Source organism: Cornus florida, unplaced genomic scaffold (genome assembly GCF_030987335.1).
Source record: "Cornus florida cultivar Cherokee Brave unplaced genomic scaffold, ASM3098733v1 CherokeeBrave_3.0.0_Hap2_Chr02, whole genome shotgun sequence".
Classification (NCBI taxonomy): Eukaryota; Viridiplantae; Streptophyta; class Magnoliopsida; order Cornales; family Cornaceae; genus Cornus; species Cornus florida.
This window is the reverse complement of record NW_026775572.1, coordinates 66,113,609-66,130,692: the sequence shown is the minus strand read 5'-3', so window position 1 is coordinate 66,130,692 and position 17,084 is coordinate 66,113,609. Positions and strand designations below refer to the sequence as shown.

Sequence of the window (17,084 nt, the reverse complement as noted above, 5' to 3'; positions counted from 1 at the left end):
GCATTTTGTGTCTTGTAAGAGTCTATTTTGGAGACTGGGTTGTTAAGGAGTGATTCTCATTTTGGATAGTTGTAGGAGCATGTTATGGGTAATTAACTCTTTGTGAGTTGATTACATGGTTCGGTGGATGAGTGGGGTTATAGGTTGTCACAGTTGTCGAGAGAGTCTTGAGGTAGTGTATAGTGGTTAGTTTTAGTTGTATAGAGCAGGATTGCACTATAAGGCAGGTTATATGAGGTCATTGAAGTACTTGGTCATTTACGGATGAAGTGATTGATGGTAGGTACGGTGTTACCAAATAGACTGTGTTCTAGGATTTGAAAGTTGTGGACTAGAGTTGGATTTTATGTTATGTCTAAGGTATCAGGAAATTGTGCTTGGTGTTTGAGGATTCGAAAAGGTCGACAGATGATTAGAATGATTTGGACGAGGTTGATTTTGTGGGTTTAGTTGTTAGCCCCATTTGGCCTTTGTTGGGGCCAAGGGTGTTCTGAGGAACGGCGAAAAGGGGAGGTAATGGTGTTGAACATAGGGTATTAAGTTTTCTTGTTTAGGCATGTAGATCGCTTTAGAAAGAGTAGTTTAAGTAGTTGGTTAAGTATTAATGATTGATTACATAGTTGGTGGTTTTGAGGAGACTGTTGGGTGTTGGGCATTTTGAGATTTGTATTCATTTTGTTTTGAGGATTTGTCAGCATGACATTGTTGTATGGAGGTTCTTTTCTAATGGTAAATAGTGGTCATTATGGGAAATATCGAAAGTAATGCTTATTTTATTGTTACGATGGTGTTATCTTAAGGATGTTGGAAGAAGAATTGCTTGGTAATAACTTGATGGTCCGGTATGATGATAGGTTTGAACTGTTGATATAGATGAGTGGCAGTGAAGGTGTTATGGTATGATGTTTAGAGATGATAAGTAGAACGGTTTAAGGTATGATCTGAATGTAGTTTGGGGACTATGAATTGTTTGTTATATGTTGTCGGGTAGGTAATGGGGTTGTGGGCCAGTCGAGGCAATTATGGTCAGCTTAGTCTTTAGAACCAGATGAAGAGGTGTTGCTATGTAGGCATCTTTTTCTTTTGAAGCGTCAGTGGGTTGTTGTGACTGAGTTCATGGGTCTTGTGTGCACGGTGATCGAGGTAGTGTCGCTTGGGTAGGTAAAGATGAATGGATGGTAAAGTGTCATTTTATGGCGTAGAGGTTATCGATTGGAAGTGACTGATTCTAGGTAGAACGGGACATGGTGTCCGAAGGGTTGTGATTGTTTCTAGTGATAGTGTGCCGTGAGCATTGGTGCTTTTATCTAGTTGGTTTTTATTAGCGTAGGCATTACAGAGTAGCGTATGTAAGGTTTCTGTGTTGATAGAGCGTGACGGTCCGTTGGTGGTGAGGTTGCTTGGAATCGAGGTCGTAGCCCCATATGTGTTTCCAGTTGGTTCTTCTCCTTGTGGGTAGGGAGTTTATTTCGTCTCAGGTGGGATTGGGTGTCCATCGTTGGATGATTGGTGAGTAACGTGTGATATGGTGTCGGGTGATTCAGGTACGAGTGGTCAGTCTCTTGTGAGAGTAGGGTCGTTACCCTTTCCATTTGCTCTAATCCTGGCAAGGACGTCGTTTGTAATGAGTCTTGCTCTCCGTTTACGAGTTGTGCGCGTCCGTGGGTGGACAGACCTGTGTGTGGTTGTTATGTTGTTAGAGTTCATCGGTAAAGGTTTGGTTAGTTTGGTCGACTCACTCCCACAGAGGGAAATAAAGTCGTTGGTTTTTAGTAGCGTTTGTTTTATAAGTGGTCTTGATTAGTGGAATGTGAGGCACGAGTTGCTGACTACGAATTGTGTTTCTGGTGTTTGGTACTAGCAAAGATGGTTAGGGAATGTGTATTGAATAGCAGTTTGAGGACGATTAGGTGATGTGATGTGAGTTATGTACTCGGAAGTTTTTATAGGCGTTTGATTCGAGCAGTGCCTTGATGACAAGTGTCGATGTTGTCCTATAATTTCGTTATTAGAGAAAGTGAATGTGTGATTCTATTGAGGAATAATAGGAATGATTGACTTTGGTTTTGAGATTTCAGGCATGAAATAGTTACATTGTGTGTTTTGACGAGGTGAGAATTGAATCGAGTAATGCTATGGAGTTATTTACCTGGTATGGGTGTTAAGAGGAGATTAGAGATCTTTTATGCTAGTTGATGACTATGATATTTGGTGCCGTATTGCTTTTAGTTTTTTTATGGTTGCATGATTAAAGTATGATTGGGATTTTTACAGCAGGTATATGACTGTATAGTTGTTGAGGTTACGTAGGACGATGGATTGATAGTGAGTGGATCTCATGGTTATCTTGTGGACTGTGTAAGATTGTGTTTGAGGTTGGACCTGAGGACAAGAACGACATCTGTGTTAAGACCAGATTGAAGACGAGAATGGCCTGGCCAACCATTTCTCCTGAATCAGTCCCTCTGTAGCATGATATCGGTTCAAAGGTCAATGATTGTTTCGATTTGCCAGGGGCGGTGAGAGCATGGTATCATGTGTTATATTGGCGTGACGGTGTGGATTCAGGTGGTTAGTCTCGGGTGACGAGGTGTGTTAGGTGGGACCAAGTATCCGATAAAGGTTTGTGGTGCGACCACTTGATTATTGAGGATCTGTTTTGAGGATTATGTCTTGGGTATGTGATAGTGCGCTGTACTATTTTGGTGACTAATGTCTATGTAGCCGTTAGGGATTCATTATTTAGTAATCTTGAGGTTATTGGTGTAATGATTGTCGTATAATAGGGGTAGTAATCGTTGGTAGATTATGAGATGGTGTAGATGTGTGTTTGATGGCGAGTATTGGTTTGACAGTGACATGTAGATTTGAGTTTGAGCTTGATTGTGAGATAGATAGGGTTCCTTGTCTGGGATTTTGTGTATCCTTTAAAGGATGAGTTGAGTTAGGATGTTGTCATGTTCAGGGGACTTGTGACCATTCTTCTTTTGGGCTCCGAAGCCATGTGTAGCAGTGTAGAGGGGACCAGTGTTAGTTTTAAGTCGAGTGTTGAATACAGCGGGTTTTGTGTATGATGTTGTGAACGGTGAGTACCCTGATAGGGTGGTGAGCAGTGGGTCCTTCTGGCGGCAGTGTGTGATTGCCTATTGGCGTCGGGTCAAAGGCAATAAGGTTGTCAAGTTCCTAGTCATGCGGTTTGATGAGGATGTTTCATACGAGGAGGGAACAGTTCAGATCCTTGACACACAGCAGAAGGTGTTGAGAAAAAAAAACGCTACCGTTGGTAAAAGTTCTTTGGAGGCAACTTGGGAGCTCGAACAAGAGGTTCGCTCCAAGTATCCAGAGTTGTTTTCTCCCTCAGGTATGGCTTGATTTCGGGGACGAAATCTTTTAAAGTTAGGGAGAATGTAATGTTTTACGGATATATATATATATATATATATATATATATATATATATATATATATATATATATATATGTTAAAGTTATTTAGTTTTTTTAATAAAACAAAAAAAAAGATAGTGGGCCCCACTAACATTTTAAACACCACATAAGGCTTAATGACTATTAACCAGATCCATTTCTCTCTCTCTGCGTATCTTTATCCAGAAGCTTCCCTTTTCTTTTCTTTTTTCTTTTCCAATTTAAACCTTTGATTCCTCCTTCCATACTTGAAATTTTTGGGTGCCGTTTGCGGCAAATCGAAGAGCACGGCGAGCTCTACGTGTGAGTACCAACAATTTCAGTTTTGGTGCACTCTAGGAAGTTCGAAATTCTATGGTTCTTGGGCTCAAATTGGGAGTTTTCATCAATTTGAGGTATGGGTGTTCTAATCTACAACTTCTTAGGTCTTTTGTGAATTTTTCTCCTTAAATTTGATCCTAAGCATGCTAATTTTTTATTATCTAGTTTGTTGTTGTTGTAGTTATGTGTAATCAAAATGATAAATGTATTCTATGTGTTATTTGAGTTCATGTATATGTTTATTTGCATTGCGATAAATGAGCATGCTTAGTGTTGATATGTTGTATGATTTATGATTATTTATTTATTGCTTTGAAAAATTGATGCTATGGTTATAAATAAATAAATAAATAAAATAAATGAATGTTTAGAAATTCTTATTAAATTGTGATGATGATGTAAATGGAATGTGTGAAAGCCTATAGTTGAATTGATGATTAGAAGTATGAAACATTCATCCATTCATTCGGAAAGAAAAAGGGAAAAATGTTTTAAAATAAATGAAATTATTTTTGGGAAAATATTTTCAGAGATGTTTGCAAAAACCGGACGCCTAGGAGGCGCCTAGTGGTCCGTGTTGTTAGTATAATCTAGAAGGGAGTATGGTTGATCTAACTAGGCCGGATGCGACGCCTTGGAGGTGCCTTGTGGTCGTAGATCGTTAGTCAACCCTCTATTCGTGACGCCTTGGAAGTGCCTTGGGTCGGATTACACTAACGGTTTGGTTGTTGAAACGGAATTGTTTCGGAAATGAGGAGCGACATTTGCATAACATCGCACTTCATGGCATTTTAGTAAATCAGTGATTGGTTGACATTTATTACATATTTGTTGTTATGGTTGAGAATATGTATTTCCCATGGTATGACCCCGTCCTTTTTTATCCATTCTTTGTGTGGATTCACGGGGTCATAAGAAGTGTATCTTAGACACTTCCTACTGAGCTTATGCTCACCCCATTATTTTTTTAACATTTTTCAGGACATGAAAAAGAGGTGGCAGACGATGATCCACCACAATTTTAAACGAGTTTGAAGACTCATTTTTATTTTATTATGTTTTGTATTAGACTCTAATATTTTGTAAATGTAATCTTAACTATTTTGAGAAATTTTAGTTTAATCAGTATAATGTTGTAAGTTATGGACTTTAAAACTTTAGCTATATTTATGGTCTGTAACTTGTTTTAACATGACTGTTCCTTGTTTGGAAGAGATGGAGGAAGGGAATTTTTGATATGTATGTAATTATTTTGGGAATGTGATGTAATACTTGTATTGTGCGTTGGGACAGAACGGGTTATTTTTAGGGCCAAGTGAGGCCATTGTATTTTTTTTTTTGGTATTTCAACAGGTTGTAGAGAGACTTTTTCTGCAAAGGTCATGCCGAAATTTTATCTATTTTATTATTATTCTTTTGGTATCTAGTTGGGTCGTTACAAATTAATTCTCCCAGATTTTTTTTTTGAGCCTATTAATTTTACTCTCGATCTCCTCAACAAAAACATATAGCATCGAAAACATCAATCAAGTACTTAAAAGAGTTACATAGTGGCCCAAAAAGAGTCTAGAGAGAAAGAAATGAGCCCTTTAAGAGTTATAAGAAAGAGAAAGAGATAAGTCATTTTACATGTGCTATAATGACTAGAAATAAAACAATTGTTAAGAGAAGAACCAATAAGCCCAATACCTATTGTGGGGCGAGAGGCACGAGGCCAATTTCTTCTTAAACAACAATCATATAATTTCCTATTTTTAATTTCTTCAATTTTCTTTTATTATTATTATTATTATTGGTCATCATTATTGGCTTAGTGATTAACCTATAGTATTACTTTCTAAAATCTTAAAACGTAATACATAAAGTGAAGGGAAAAAAAAAAAAAAAAAAACCTTACTTGTTACATTCGATGATAGAGAGACTTGTTTCGGTTTCTTTATCATTTTTTCAAAAATCAATTGATTATTTTTTTATATTTCTTGTTAAATAATTATTATTGTTGGTATAAAAACAATTAGACCAATTGATAGTAAGAGAAAAACAGAATAATCAATGAGACAAATAAGAATTTTAATTTTAATTCAAAAATACATTTAGAAGCCCGACACCAAAAACATTTTCTGAAAAATATTTTCAAAACCTTTGCCAAATTGAAAAATAAAAATAAAGAAAACATTCTACATGAAAAAGTGTTACATATAAATTATTTTACTCTCAAACAAACGGAGCCTTAATATTATATATACTTAATATTATATATATATATATATATATATATATAATATATATTGTTTTTTTTTAGGTTTAAGCGGGATTCTTACCCAACATTTCAACCTAAAAAAACAATATATATTATATATATATATATATATATATATATATATATATATATATATATATATATATATATAGAGTGAGAAGCGGTTGTGGCAATTGACGACGGACTGTTGATCGATGAGATTGTGGGAATAAAATTTAGGGTTTTGAAGTGAGGGTTTTGAAGGGATTAGAAGACAGAAGGCCTTCTTATATAGGAGTACGTACGGAGTCCTTGTTCTGGTTGGAGAAGGAAGGATTCAGGAATACTAGTTTAAGCGGGATTCTTACCCAACATTTCAACCTAAACTAGTATGTTGAAATGTTGGGTAAGAATCCCGCTTAAACTAGTATTCCTGAATCCTTCCTTCTCCAACCAGAACAAGGACTCCGTACGTACTCCTATATAAGAAGGCCTTCTGTCTTCTAATCCCTTCAAAACCCTCACTTCAAAACCCTAAATTTTATTCCCACAATCTCATCGATCAACAGTCCGTCGTCAATTGCCACAACCGCTTCTCACTCTTCTCCTTATATATATTGTTTTTTTAGGTTGAAATGTTGGGTAAGAATCCCGCTTAAACTAGTATTCCTGAATCCTTCCTTCTCCAACCAGAACAAGGACTCCGTACGTACTCCTATATAAGAAGGCCTTCTGTCTTCTAATCCCTTCAAAACCCTCACTTCAAAACCCTAAATTTTATTCCCACAATCTCATCGATCAACAGTCCGTCGTCAATTGCCACAACCGCTTCTCACTCTTCTCCTTCAACTGGCATCATCGAGACTCTTCTCCGTACGTACTCCTATATATATATTGTTTTTTTAGGTTGAAATGTTGGGTAAGAATCCCGCTTAAACTAGTATTCCTGAATCCTTCCTTCTCCAACCAGAACAAGGACTCCGTACGTACTCCTATATAAGAAGGCCTTCTGTCTTCTAATCCCTTCAAAACCCTCACTTCAAAACCCTAAATTTTATTCCCACAATCTCATCGATCAACAGTCCGTCGTCAATTGCCACAACCGCTTCTCACTCTTCTCCTTCAACTGGCATCATCGAGACTCTTGGAAGTTTCGCCCAATCCATCCTTTCTATCTTCACAGACCACATAAACCCTAATGTTAATTACTACTCCACCTGCTGCAGGCTTCACATCCCTTCAAACTCAGCTCTTTGAAGTTGTTGCTGAAGTTGAAGAAATTCTTGATGCTAAGCAGAATTTCTCTCGGTCCAAAGATTTTACAATTCTTGCCGCCTTTGCCAACAAACTCAAAGAAGCCGAGAGGGTTCTTAACATCCTTGCTGTCCATGATTATTCTGATCATCGCCGCCCCCGCCCCACCAAACAATTAAAAACAACTCTATGAAGCCCTTAGGGTATGTTTGGATAAACAGAGGAGAAAATAAAAGAAATGATAGTATTAGTTAAGAGAGAAAAGAAAATAAATGATAGTAATAATTTCTATTCGTGTTTGGATAGATATGGGGGAAAAAAAAAAAAAGAAAGGATAATTATTCTTATTTGGATAAGATAGAGGAGAGAAAAGAAAAGAAAGGATAGTGACCAAATTACAGTCATACCTTTTCATAACCACTTCTTACATTATCCATTTTCAAAATATTGTTTCTTTTTGATAATTCAATGCCATGGGTAAAAACAAAAACAAAAAATAAAAATAAAAAAGAAAAAGTATCACTAGGCTAAGATGAAACATTCAACATGGTTGAAGGTAACAACAGTATTTAACCTTTGTTATGAGCATATGAAAAATTTATTTTTGTTGTATCTGTTATACCTATCCGACTCAATTCCTTCCCATCCTAAAATTTTTAATAACTTTTAGCATTGTCATACATCCTTGCATTCCACTAAGCATATTAGGAAATAAATGGAATTACTTTTCTGTATGTTGATTTGTAGAGGGCATTTTTGGTATTAATAATTTATAACTTACTCCACTACCCTTTCTCTCCCTATCCTCTTTTTTCTCTCCACTTAATCCACCCAAACACATTCTCACACTATCCTCTCTTTTCTTTTCTCTCCCTATCCCTCCAAATCAACCCTACCAAACACACATAGGCACTTGAACCAGTACAGACACCCCTGCACTCAGTCCAACCCAATGTAAACTAACATGAAGTCCCATCACTGAATGTATTCTGATATATTTTATTAATGAATGTATGATTTTATAGTTTAAATGCTTATATCCATTTTTGGTGAATGCTTATATTTATTGACTCAAGAGTTTTTTTTTTTTTTTCCACTGGCAATAAGAAAAAAGCCATACGGCATCTACATAGCACAAACCAACAAAACATCCCAACACCCAAAGGCAGAGGATAGACAACACACAAATTCACCACAAGAAATGGTCATAAAGATGCGACGACCCCAACTGAAGAAAATACCCAAAATCAACTGGCAATGCTTATGTGCAAGCTACAAATAAGGTTTTAAAACACCACTGAACTGGACATCGGGTCCATTGAACATACCCACCAATGATTGGGCTAAGCCACCGCCAAATAGGCCCATTGGGTTCTGCACACTCCAACAGCCGTGAGGATCATCACGGAAACCCAAACTAAAATTGCAAACTATAGCTACCCACAAAGGGAGCCTAACAAACAGGACGTTAGATGACAAGACTAATGGGCTGCCCACAACAGTGACATCAAAGTGGGACTGAGGACAAACAAAGCCCACAACCACAAATTCCATAGGCATCAGAAAAACTACCGGCTGTGCATTTCCTACGTGGTGTAATGGATACAAGATAAACCACCCCAAAGGTGAAGCCACAAATTTAACATGCGCACCACGTTGAAGCCACAAAACCATCATTACGTTTGACTTTTGATGCTCATTTTGACCATCAACTATAAGACGGAGGATTCGAGGAGACTCCAAATTCACCGGCCACCGAGAATTAGGAAGAAGTGAATGTGCCAACCAAGCCCAGAACGGTGAAGCCTTCACAACAGAGCAACCACGACGACCTGGGCTAGCGACCAAACTGCCACTGATAGTCTGAAGCTCCATCGGACCATGATTTTCATGGCTTGGAAAAAGATGAAAAATCATTCACAGTACAAAACTAACTAGCAACTTATTAAAGTTTTAAGTAAATAAAATCCTTGAAGGCTATTTTAAGGTGAGGAATAAGGAAGGCTTTAAGGCCAAAAAAGAATTTACAATCCCACATTTCAAATCATATGTAAGAGGGGTTTTGACTACATATCTTTCATGATTGTGTTATATCCTCGGCTATATTGTACATATTGTATTACATTACAAACCATTTAATATAGTCTAGTTCCCAAAACTCTTCTAGTAGCTAGAGAAGACAAAAGTGGAAGAAATTCACATGAACATATATATATATATATGGTCCAACAATAATTTATATATATTATAACTCACTATATATCAAATACACACACATATAAATGTTTTAATGAACTGAACTTGGAGGGAAAGCATAGAGAGCAGATGTAAATGGAAAAGAGAGATCAAAAATAATTTTGATTGGAACAAAGGAATGCAAAAACATTTTTCTAGGAAGATGGGGTAAACCAGTCATATTGGAAGGTGCTTTCGGGATTAATAAAAAATTATCAATCATGTGCATTACAATATGGAAAAATATAAAAAGAAAGTAGTTAGAGATAAAATGCAAGGAGACAAATTATTCACTTTTGAAACTATAGGGATTGACGTGCTCACTTTTATACTACATGTGGCTATTGTGATCACTTGGTGAGACTTTGGGATTGTTTTTTACTCTTTTGCCTAATATATAATACATTCTTTATGTGAAAACTATATAAAATTTCCCGGAGGTTCATCGATATCCCACATAAACCCTCTCTACGTTTATAATTCCACTTACTTCCCGTAAGGTTAAAATTTATGTAACTGATTCCCCCATGTCGTTAGCATATGATAGAATCTGTTGATGTCATCATGAGAAAATTGATAAAGGTCAATTTTGTCCTTTTAATGCGCGCCTTAAATGACAATATATAATTTATGGACAAAACGGTAAAATAATATATTACTATTATCAAGTTGGACAACACTGAGGAAATAAGTGAAATTATGAAACATAAAGGGATTTATGTAGGGCTGCAACTCAGGCGGGTTGGGCGGGTTTGAGGTATAACTTGAGCCCAACCCACCATATGAAATGCTAAACCCAATCCCAATCCTAAACTAATTCTCAACCCTAACTACTCAATCCAAACCCAATCAATTCTTCTACTTTTAAATTCGGGCTTAGATTTCGTGTTAAAATTTCGAATTAATTTGGGTGACTCATATGGCTAATCTTCACATCGAAAATTTAATATGATCTTAATTAGTTTTAGATTAAATTACTCTTAAACAAAAAAAAGTTCAAAGACTTTTTGTAAATTTTTAATAATTACAAACAAATTCTTAGAAAATTAAGTCTCCTAAATATTAATATACAACAAGTTAAGATTTAATAAAGGAAGTTGAAAAGAAAAAAAGGTAATCATAGTTTAAATATTATATATAATGTATTTTAAAGTAAAAATATATATGAAAATAATATTATAATTCGGGTTCGAGTTGGTTCGGGTTGCTAGGATTTCAACCCAAGCCTAATTCTAATTTAATTCGGGTTGAGATTTTTCAACCCAAGTACAACCCTAATTGTAAAAATGATTATCCAAGGTCCACAAAAAATTTATATAAAATATTGATATAAGAGAGGCAAGTGAAATTTACTGTTAAAAGAAATTATTTCAAGGCTCAAAATAATTTTATTGAAATTTAAAAATAATGCTGGCACTAAATAAAATTCGAATTTATCATTCTTTTATACCCATTGGTCAAAAAGTTATTGGATAGTGCAACATTGGAGCCCGAATTAAAGATGGGTTCCAACTCTCATACCAGCGTTTTTCTCTTTACCACTGTCATTTTCCAAAACTAAATTGACCTTTTTGATGGAGAAACGAGTGAGTGGCCATCAGTTCATTATGATAATTACCGAGAACCGTTCAAGTCTCTGTGAGCAATATTGCTTCCTGTACAGTGTGTCTCCTCCTCTTTTTCAAGCTTCGAAGTGTTAATTCAAGGTTTTAGAGGTAAACATCTTAACTGGATTTTTCTGGGTTTTTTTATTTTTATTTTTCAAATAGTTTGTCATCTCAATGCTATGTTCATGTGATTCGGAAACATGGTTGGGTTTGGTTTTATGAAAATTTGTCTTTTGGGTTCAATGGAAGTCCAATTTTGGGTTAAATGAAAATTTGCTTTCTTTTGTTCTTTTAATTCCTATTTGGGGTCACATTGTAAGTCCTCTTTTCTTCTGCTTGTTACAATTTTTATAACTATTTTCTTTGATATGATTGTTATGGTGATAATGACTCATCATTGCCTCTTTTTTCTTACCTTGTATTTAAATGATTTGCTCTTATAATTTGTTCAAACTAAAATATACACTGTACTTTCTATGTAAATGTTTGGAATGTGTTAATGTTGTTCAAACTAAAATATACAATATACTTTCTATGTAAAGTTTGGAATATGTCAACGTAATTGAGGTGGTTTTTTTTTTTTTTTTTTTTGGCTCTGCTGGATTTGATGCTTGTGGTCCTGTGGATAAATTATTATTCTTGATATGTAAATATTTTCTAGGTAAAATATATTTATTTTTTTATTTTTAGGTGATTGGCAAAAGTTTAGGTCAAGGTTGAGTTCCAACAGGCTGGTCGAAAAATGATGGATAAGTTATTTTTGTTAGGTTTTAAATTTTTTTTCTTCGTACTATAACCAAACACCAAAAAATATATATATATATATTTTACATATAAACATAATTCAAATTTTCTTGTTTAATGTTCCTTTTTGATGTTAGTGCTCAATCAATGGATCATTTATTGTAATGGGTCTGTAATTGCAATATCTTCTCTTGTTCCTGTAGAATGGGAAGTACCAATGAGACCAATAATGGTGCATACACCTACGAGAACCTCGAAAGAGAACCTTAGTGGCCATCTATGAAGCTCCGAATTTCTATTAATGGGGCAGGAGGCTTTATAGCCTCACTCATTGCTCGCCGTTTGAAGAGTGAGGGCCACTACATTATAGCTTCTGACTGGAAGAAGAATGAGCACATGACAGAAGACATGTTCTGTCATGAATTTCATCCGGTGGATCTCAGGGTGATGGATAATTGCCTCAAGGTCACTGAAGGAGTCGACAATGTCTTCAATCTTGCCGCGGATATGGGTGGGATGGGCTCCATTCAGTCCAACCACTCTGTTATTATGTATAACAACACAATGATTAGTTTCAACATGCTTGAGGCTGCTAGGATCAATGGGGTCAAGAGGTCTGTCGGCTTAGACTTAATCTATATTGGTACTTTGTAGTTCTTGGATTGTACATTTTTATTGAAATTTGAGTTCTCAAGTCTGAATTTTATCTGCATTAATTGCTTTAGTTCATGCTCTTATTGTTGCATTTACAATAAGTACAATATGTTTTTACCAAGTATTTAGGCTTGGTTTGCTTTCACATCAAATATCTTCCTCTGAAAATATATTCCTTTTTCAGCTAAAATATATAGTTTTTATTTTTATTTTTCGGTGTTTGGCAAAGTTCTAGGTCGAGGCAATGGACAAGTTTTTCTTGTTAGGTTTTGATATCTTTTTTCTTCGTAATATTTTACGACAACCAAACACCAAAAATTAAAAAAGTATTTTTGAAAAAATATTTTACATCTAAACAAATGGAGCCTTAGTAACTTGCAGATGGCTACATGCAGGTTCTTCATTGCCTCAGTGCTTGCATCTACCCTGAATTTAAGCAACTGGAAACTAATGTGAGCTTGAAGGAATCTGATGCATGGCCTGCGGAGGTTTGATACTCTTCTGAGTCAATAACAATATAATCTAATTGTATTTTGTTTTGTAATATATTATTAATATTAGATAAATTTCATTTTATGTTTAGCCTCAAGATGCATATGGCTTGGAGAAACTGGCAACAGAAGAGTTATGCAAGCCTTACACCAAAGATTTTGGAACAGAATGTCGGATTGGGAGATTCCATAAAATTTATGGTCCCTTCGGGACATGGAAAGGTAAGCTTTCAGTGATCACTTATGGTGTTATGCATATGCTCATCTTTATTTTCTTTTTGTAGATTCTATTCTTTGTTACTTTGCTCTATGTGGTATAGGTGGGAGAGAAAAGGCACCTGCTGCTTTTTGCAGAAAAGCCATTACATCTACGGATAAGTTTGAGACGTGGGGAGATGGACTTCAAACTCTATCTTTCACTTTCATTGATGAGTGTGTTGAAGGTGTGCTGAGATAAGCACTTCAATTTCCAATTTTCTTGTAGGTGAAGGCAACATTTTCCATTTTCTTTCTTTGGTAAGTAAGAGCGCGTGCACACACACACAACTCAACACAACCAGTGCAGAGTTGAACCTTCAATCTTTCCCACATGGGATGATGAGGAAATACGACTTGAGCTAAAGGCTTGTGGTAGCTCAAGGCAACCTATTTTGTAATTTTTGAAATTTTCTCTAGGTACTTGGTTAGAAGTTCAAGTTCATGGATATATCTTCTCCAGATTTATCAAAAATAAATGTTAATACCCTAGCAATTTAGATTATGGATTGCAAGCTACAGACCATAGTGCACAGTTTTCTTAAATCACTAAGTTTATTATCTAAAATGTTCTCTTGTTTCCTTTTCCTTAACATTAAATGGAAACATAAAATAGAAATTGAATTGAAATATAATTTGGTAAAGTTTCTTTAGGTGAAGATTTCAGGAAAGGGACATGGTATCAATATCAGCTTCTTCTTTTAATACTTTTGTATTTCATTAATCTACTCCTTGAAGGAAATAAGATGAATCTTGCATTTAGAATTACTTTTAGATATTCCTGTTATGATCAAAACTATCTCCAATCATGCAACAATTTAGGAGTATTTGGAGTACATTTTTAACGTTCCAGTTTTAGGTACTGTATCAATTTAATTTCACTTTAAGCAGCAACAATATTGAACTTCTAGGGAAGCCTTGGTTATTATGTGGCTGAAGATGGAAGATAGGTGAACAAGCCTAATCCATAATTGTCAATCTCTCATTTCTTTCATTGTTGTAAATCTGTTTGTAGGAGTGTGTGCACACCAATGTGTATGAGCAATTTTTATTATGCTGTGCACGTTATAGGCATGCACATGGTTACATTCCTCATTTCCTTTCCTTAATTGCGTTACCATTTTCGATTCAACCTAGATTGACAAAATCAGACTTCCTGGAGCCAGTGAACATTGGAAGCAATGAGATGGTTAGCATGAATGAGATGGCTGAGATTGTTCTTAGCTTTGAGAAGAAGAACCTCCCTATCAACCACATTCCTGGCCCAGAAGGTGTCTGTGGTCGTAACTCAGACAACACACTGATCAAAGAGAAACTTGGTTGGGCTCCAACTATGAAACTGAAGGTACCGATAAAGCTTGAAATCTATATTTGGATGTAATTTCAGTTACTATTCTGAGTCAAATTTGTTTGTTGAAGAAGTTATGCAAATCTCCAGAGTTCATAGTTACGGAAAATTTAAATTTACTACTTCCTACTTTTGTAGGATGGGCTGAGAATTACTTACTTCTGGATCAAAGACCAGATTGAAAAGGAGAAAGCTGAGGGCATGGATTTGTCAGTTTATGGCTCTTCTAATGTGGTGGGAACCCAAGCCCCTGTCCAACTCGGATCCCTTCGTGCTGCTGATGGCAAGGAATGAATTGGTTGGAAGCCAGTCAGCTCTTCTAGTTGCAGTCAAAGAAGGTTTTTCTATTATTATATATTTCTATTAGTGATATGTATACTATATTTCGGAACAAATCTGCTCTTGGATAGTGTAGTACCTTATGAAATCTATATGTGGTTTAATGCATTGATAGATTGTTGCACCTTGACTCGATAGTTTATTTACATGGTTTTAATTGAATTGTTACCTGCACATAAGAAAAGCAAGTTGCTAACGAATTGTTTCCCAAAAATCGTTGTTGTTATCTCTAAATGGGGCTATCATAGTGTAGAAAACAAAGGAAAATTGTGTCCTTTCCTGGTTGAGTTTCATCTGAAATTTGACTGAGATCCTCGTGGGATTTGTTTAAGGTTGGCTGATTTTGTTAAGTTGGAAGATGATATATGTCCATTACTTTTCTAAACAAAGCGTTACGTTAGTTTGCCGCGGATATGGGTGGGATGGGCTTCATTCAGACCAACCACTCTGTTATCATGTATAACAACACAATGATTAGTTTCAACATGCTTGAGGCTGCTAGGATCAACAGGGTCAAGAGGTCTGTCGGCTTAGACTTAATCTATATTGGTACTTTGTTGTTCTTGGAATTTACATTTTTGTTAAAATTCGAGTTCTCAAGTCTGAATTTTATCTGCATTAATTGCTTTATTTCATGATCTTATTATTGTTGCATTTACAATAAGTACAATATATTTTTACTAAAGTAGTTAGGCTCCGAATTCATCGAAAAATATATATTTTTTTCAGCTAGAATATATATTTTTTATTTTATTTTCTGGTGTTTGGCAACGGTCTAGGTCGAGGTTGAGGTCAAGTCCATCGGGTGGATGGATAAGTTTTTTTGTTAGGTTTTAATATCTCCTTTCTTAGTAAAAACCAAAAAAAAAAAAAAAAAAAAAAAAATTCCTCTAAACAAACGGGGCCTTAGTAACTCGCAGCTGGCTACAGGCAGGTTGTTCTATGCCTCTAGTGCTTGCATCTACTCTGAATTTAAGCAACTGGAAACTAATGTGAGCTTGAAGGAATCTGATGCATGGCCTGCGGAGGTTTGATACTCTTTTGAGTCAATGACAATATAATCTAATTGTATTTTGTTTTGTAATATATTATTAATATTAGATAAATTTCATTTTATGTTTAGCCTCAAGATGCATATGGCTTGGAGAAACTGGCAACAGAAAAGTTATGCAAGCATTACAACAAAGATTTTGGAATAGAATGTCGGATTGGGAGGTTCCATAACATTTATGGTCCCTTCGGGACATGGAAAGGTAAGCTTTCAGTGATCACTTATGGTGTTATGCATATGCTTGTCTTTATTTTATTTTTGTAGATTCTATTTTTTGTTACTTTGCTCTATGTGGTATAGGTGGGAGAGAAAAGGCACCTGATGCTTTTTGAAGAAAAGCTAATACATCTATGGATAAGTTTGAGATGTGGGGAGATGGACTTCAAACTTGATCTTTCACTTTCATTGATGAGTGTGTTGAAGGTGTGCTGAGGTAAGCGCTTCAATTTCCACTTTTCATGTAGGTCAAGGCAACATTTTCTGTTTTCTTTCCTCGACAACTCAACACAACCAGTGGATAGTTGAACCTTCAATCTCTCACGTGGGAGAACGAGGAGATACCACTTGAGCAAAAGTCTCGTGGTAGCTCAAGGCAACTTATTTTGTAATTTTTAAAATTATCTCAAGGTACTTGGTTAGAAGTGCATTTTCATAGATCTATCTTCTCCAGATTTACGAAAAAGTGTTAGTATCCTAGCAAGTTACATCTGAGATTGCAAGCTACAGACCGTGTTGCACGATTTTCTTAGAACACTAAGGTTGTAGTCTAAAATGTTCTCTCATTCCCTTTTCCTTAACATTAAGAAGACAGAAAACAGAAAATGAATTGAAATATATATGATGAAGTTTCAGTTATGTTCGAAACTCTCTCCAATCATGCAATTTATTTAAGAATATTTGAAGCACATTTTAACATTCCACCTTTAGGGGCTGTATCAATTTTCTCACTTTAAGCAACAATAATATTGAACTTTTAGGGAAGCCTCCGATACATTTCCTTTTTTAAGAAAAATATGTTCGTGGTTATTATGTTTCTGTAGATGGAAGATAGGTGTCAAAGCCCATTCCATGAATGTCAATCTCACCTTTCTTTCATTGAAATAAAGCTGTTTGTGGGCGCAG

General features: G+C 35.6%; 1 protein-coding gene and 1 pseudogene across 1 annotated transcript; both read left to right on the top strand.

The window, feature by feature from the left end:
- The first annotated feature begins 12,028 nt into the window (after positions 1 to 12,028).
- Positions 12,029 to 15,796, top strand: LOC132295192 (GDP-mannose 3,5-epimerase 2-like; annotated as a pseudogene).
- LOC132296352 (GDP-mannose 3,5-epimerase 1-like) lies at positions 15,325 to 16,294 on the top strand. The gene is made up of 4 exons (XM_059794564.1): positions 15,325 to 15,431; positions 15,864 to 15,939; positions 16,035 to 16,164; positions 16,263 to 16,294. Exons 1-4 carry the CDS (start codon positions 15,325 to 15,327, stop codon positions 16,292 to 16,294), a joined length of 345 nt encoding a protein of 114 aa, XP_059650547.1.
- Positions 16,295 to 17,084: the final 790 nt, after the last annotated feature.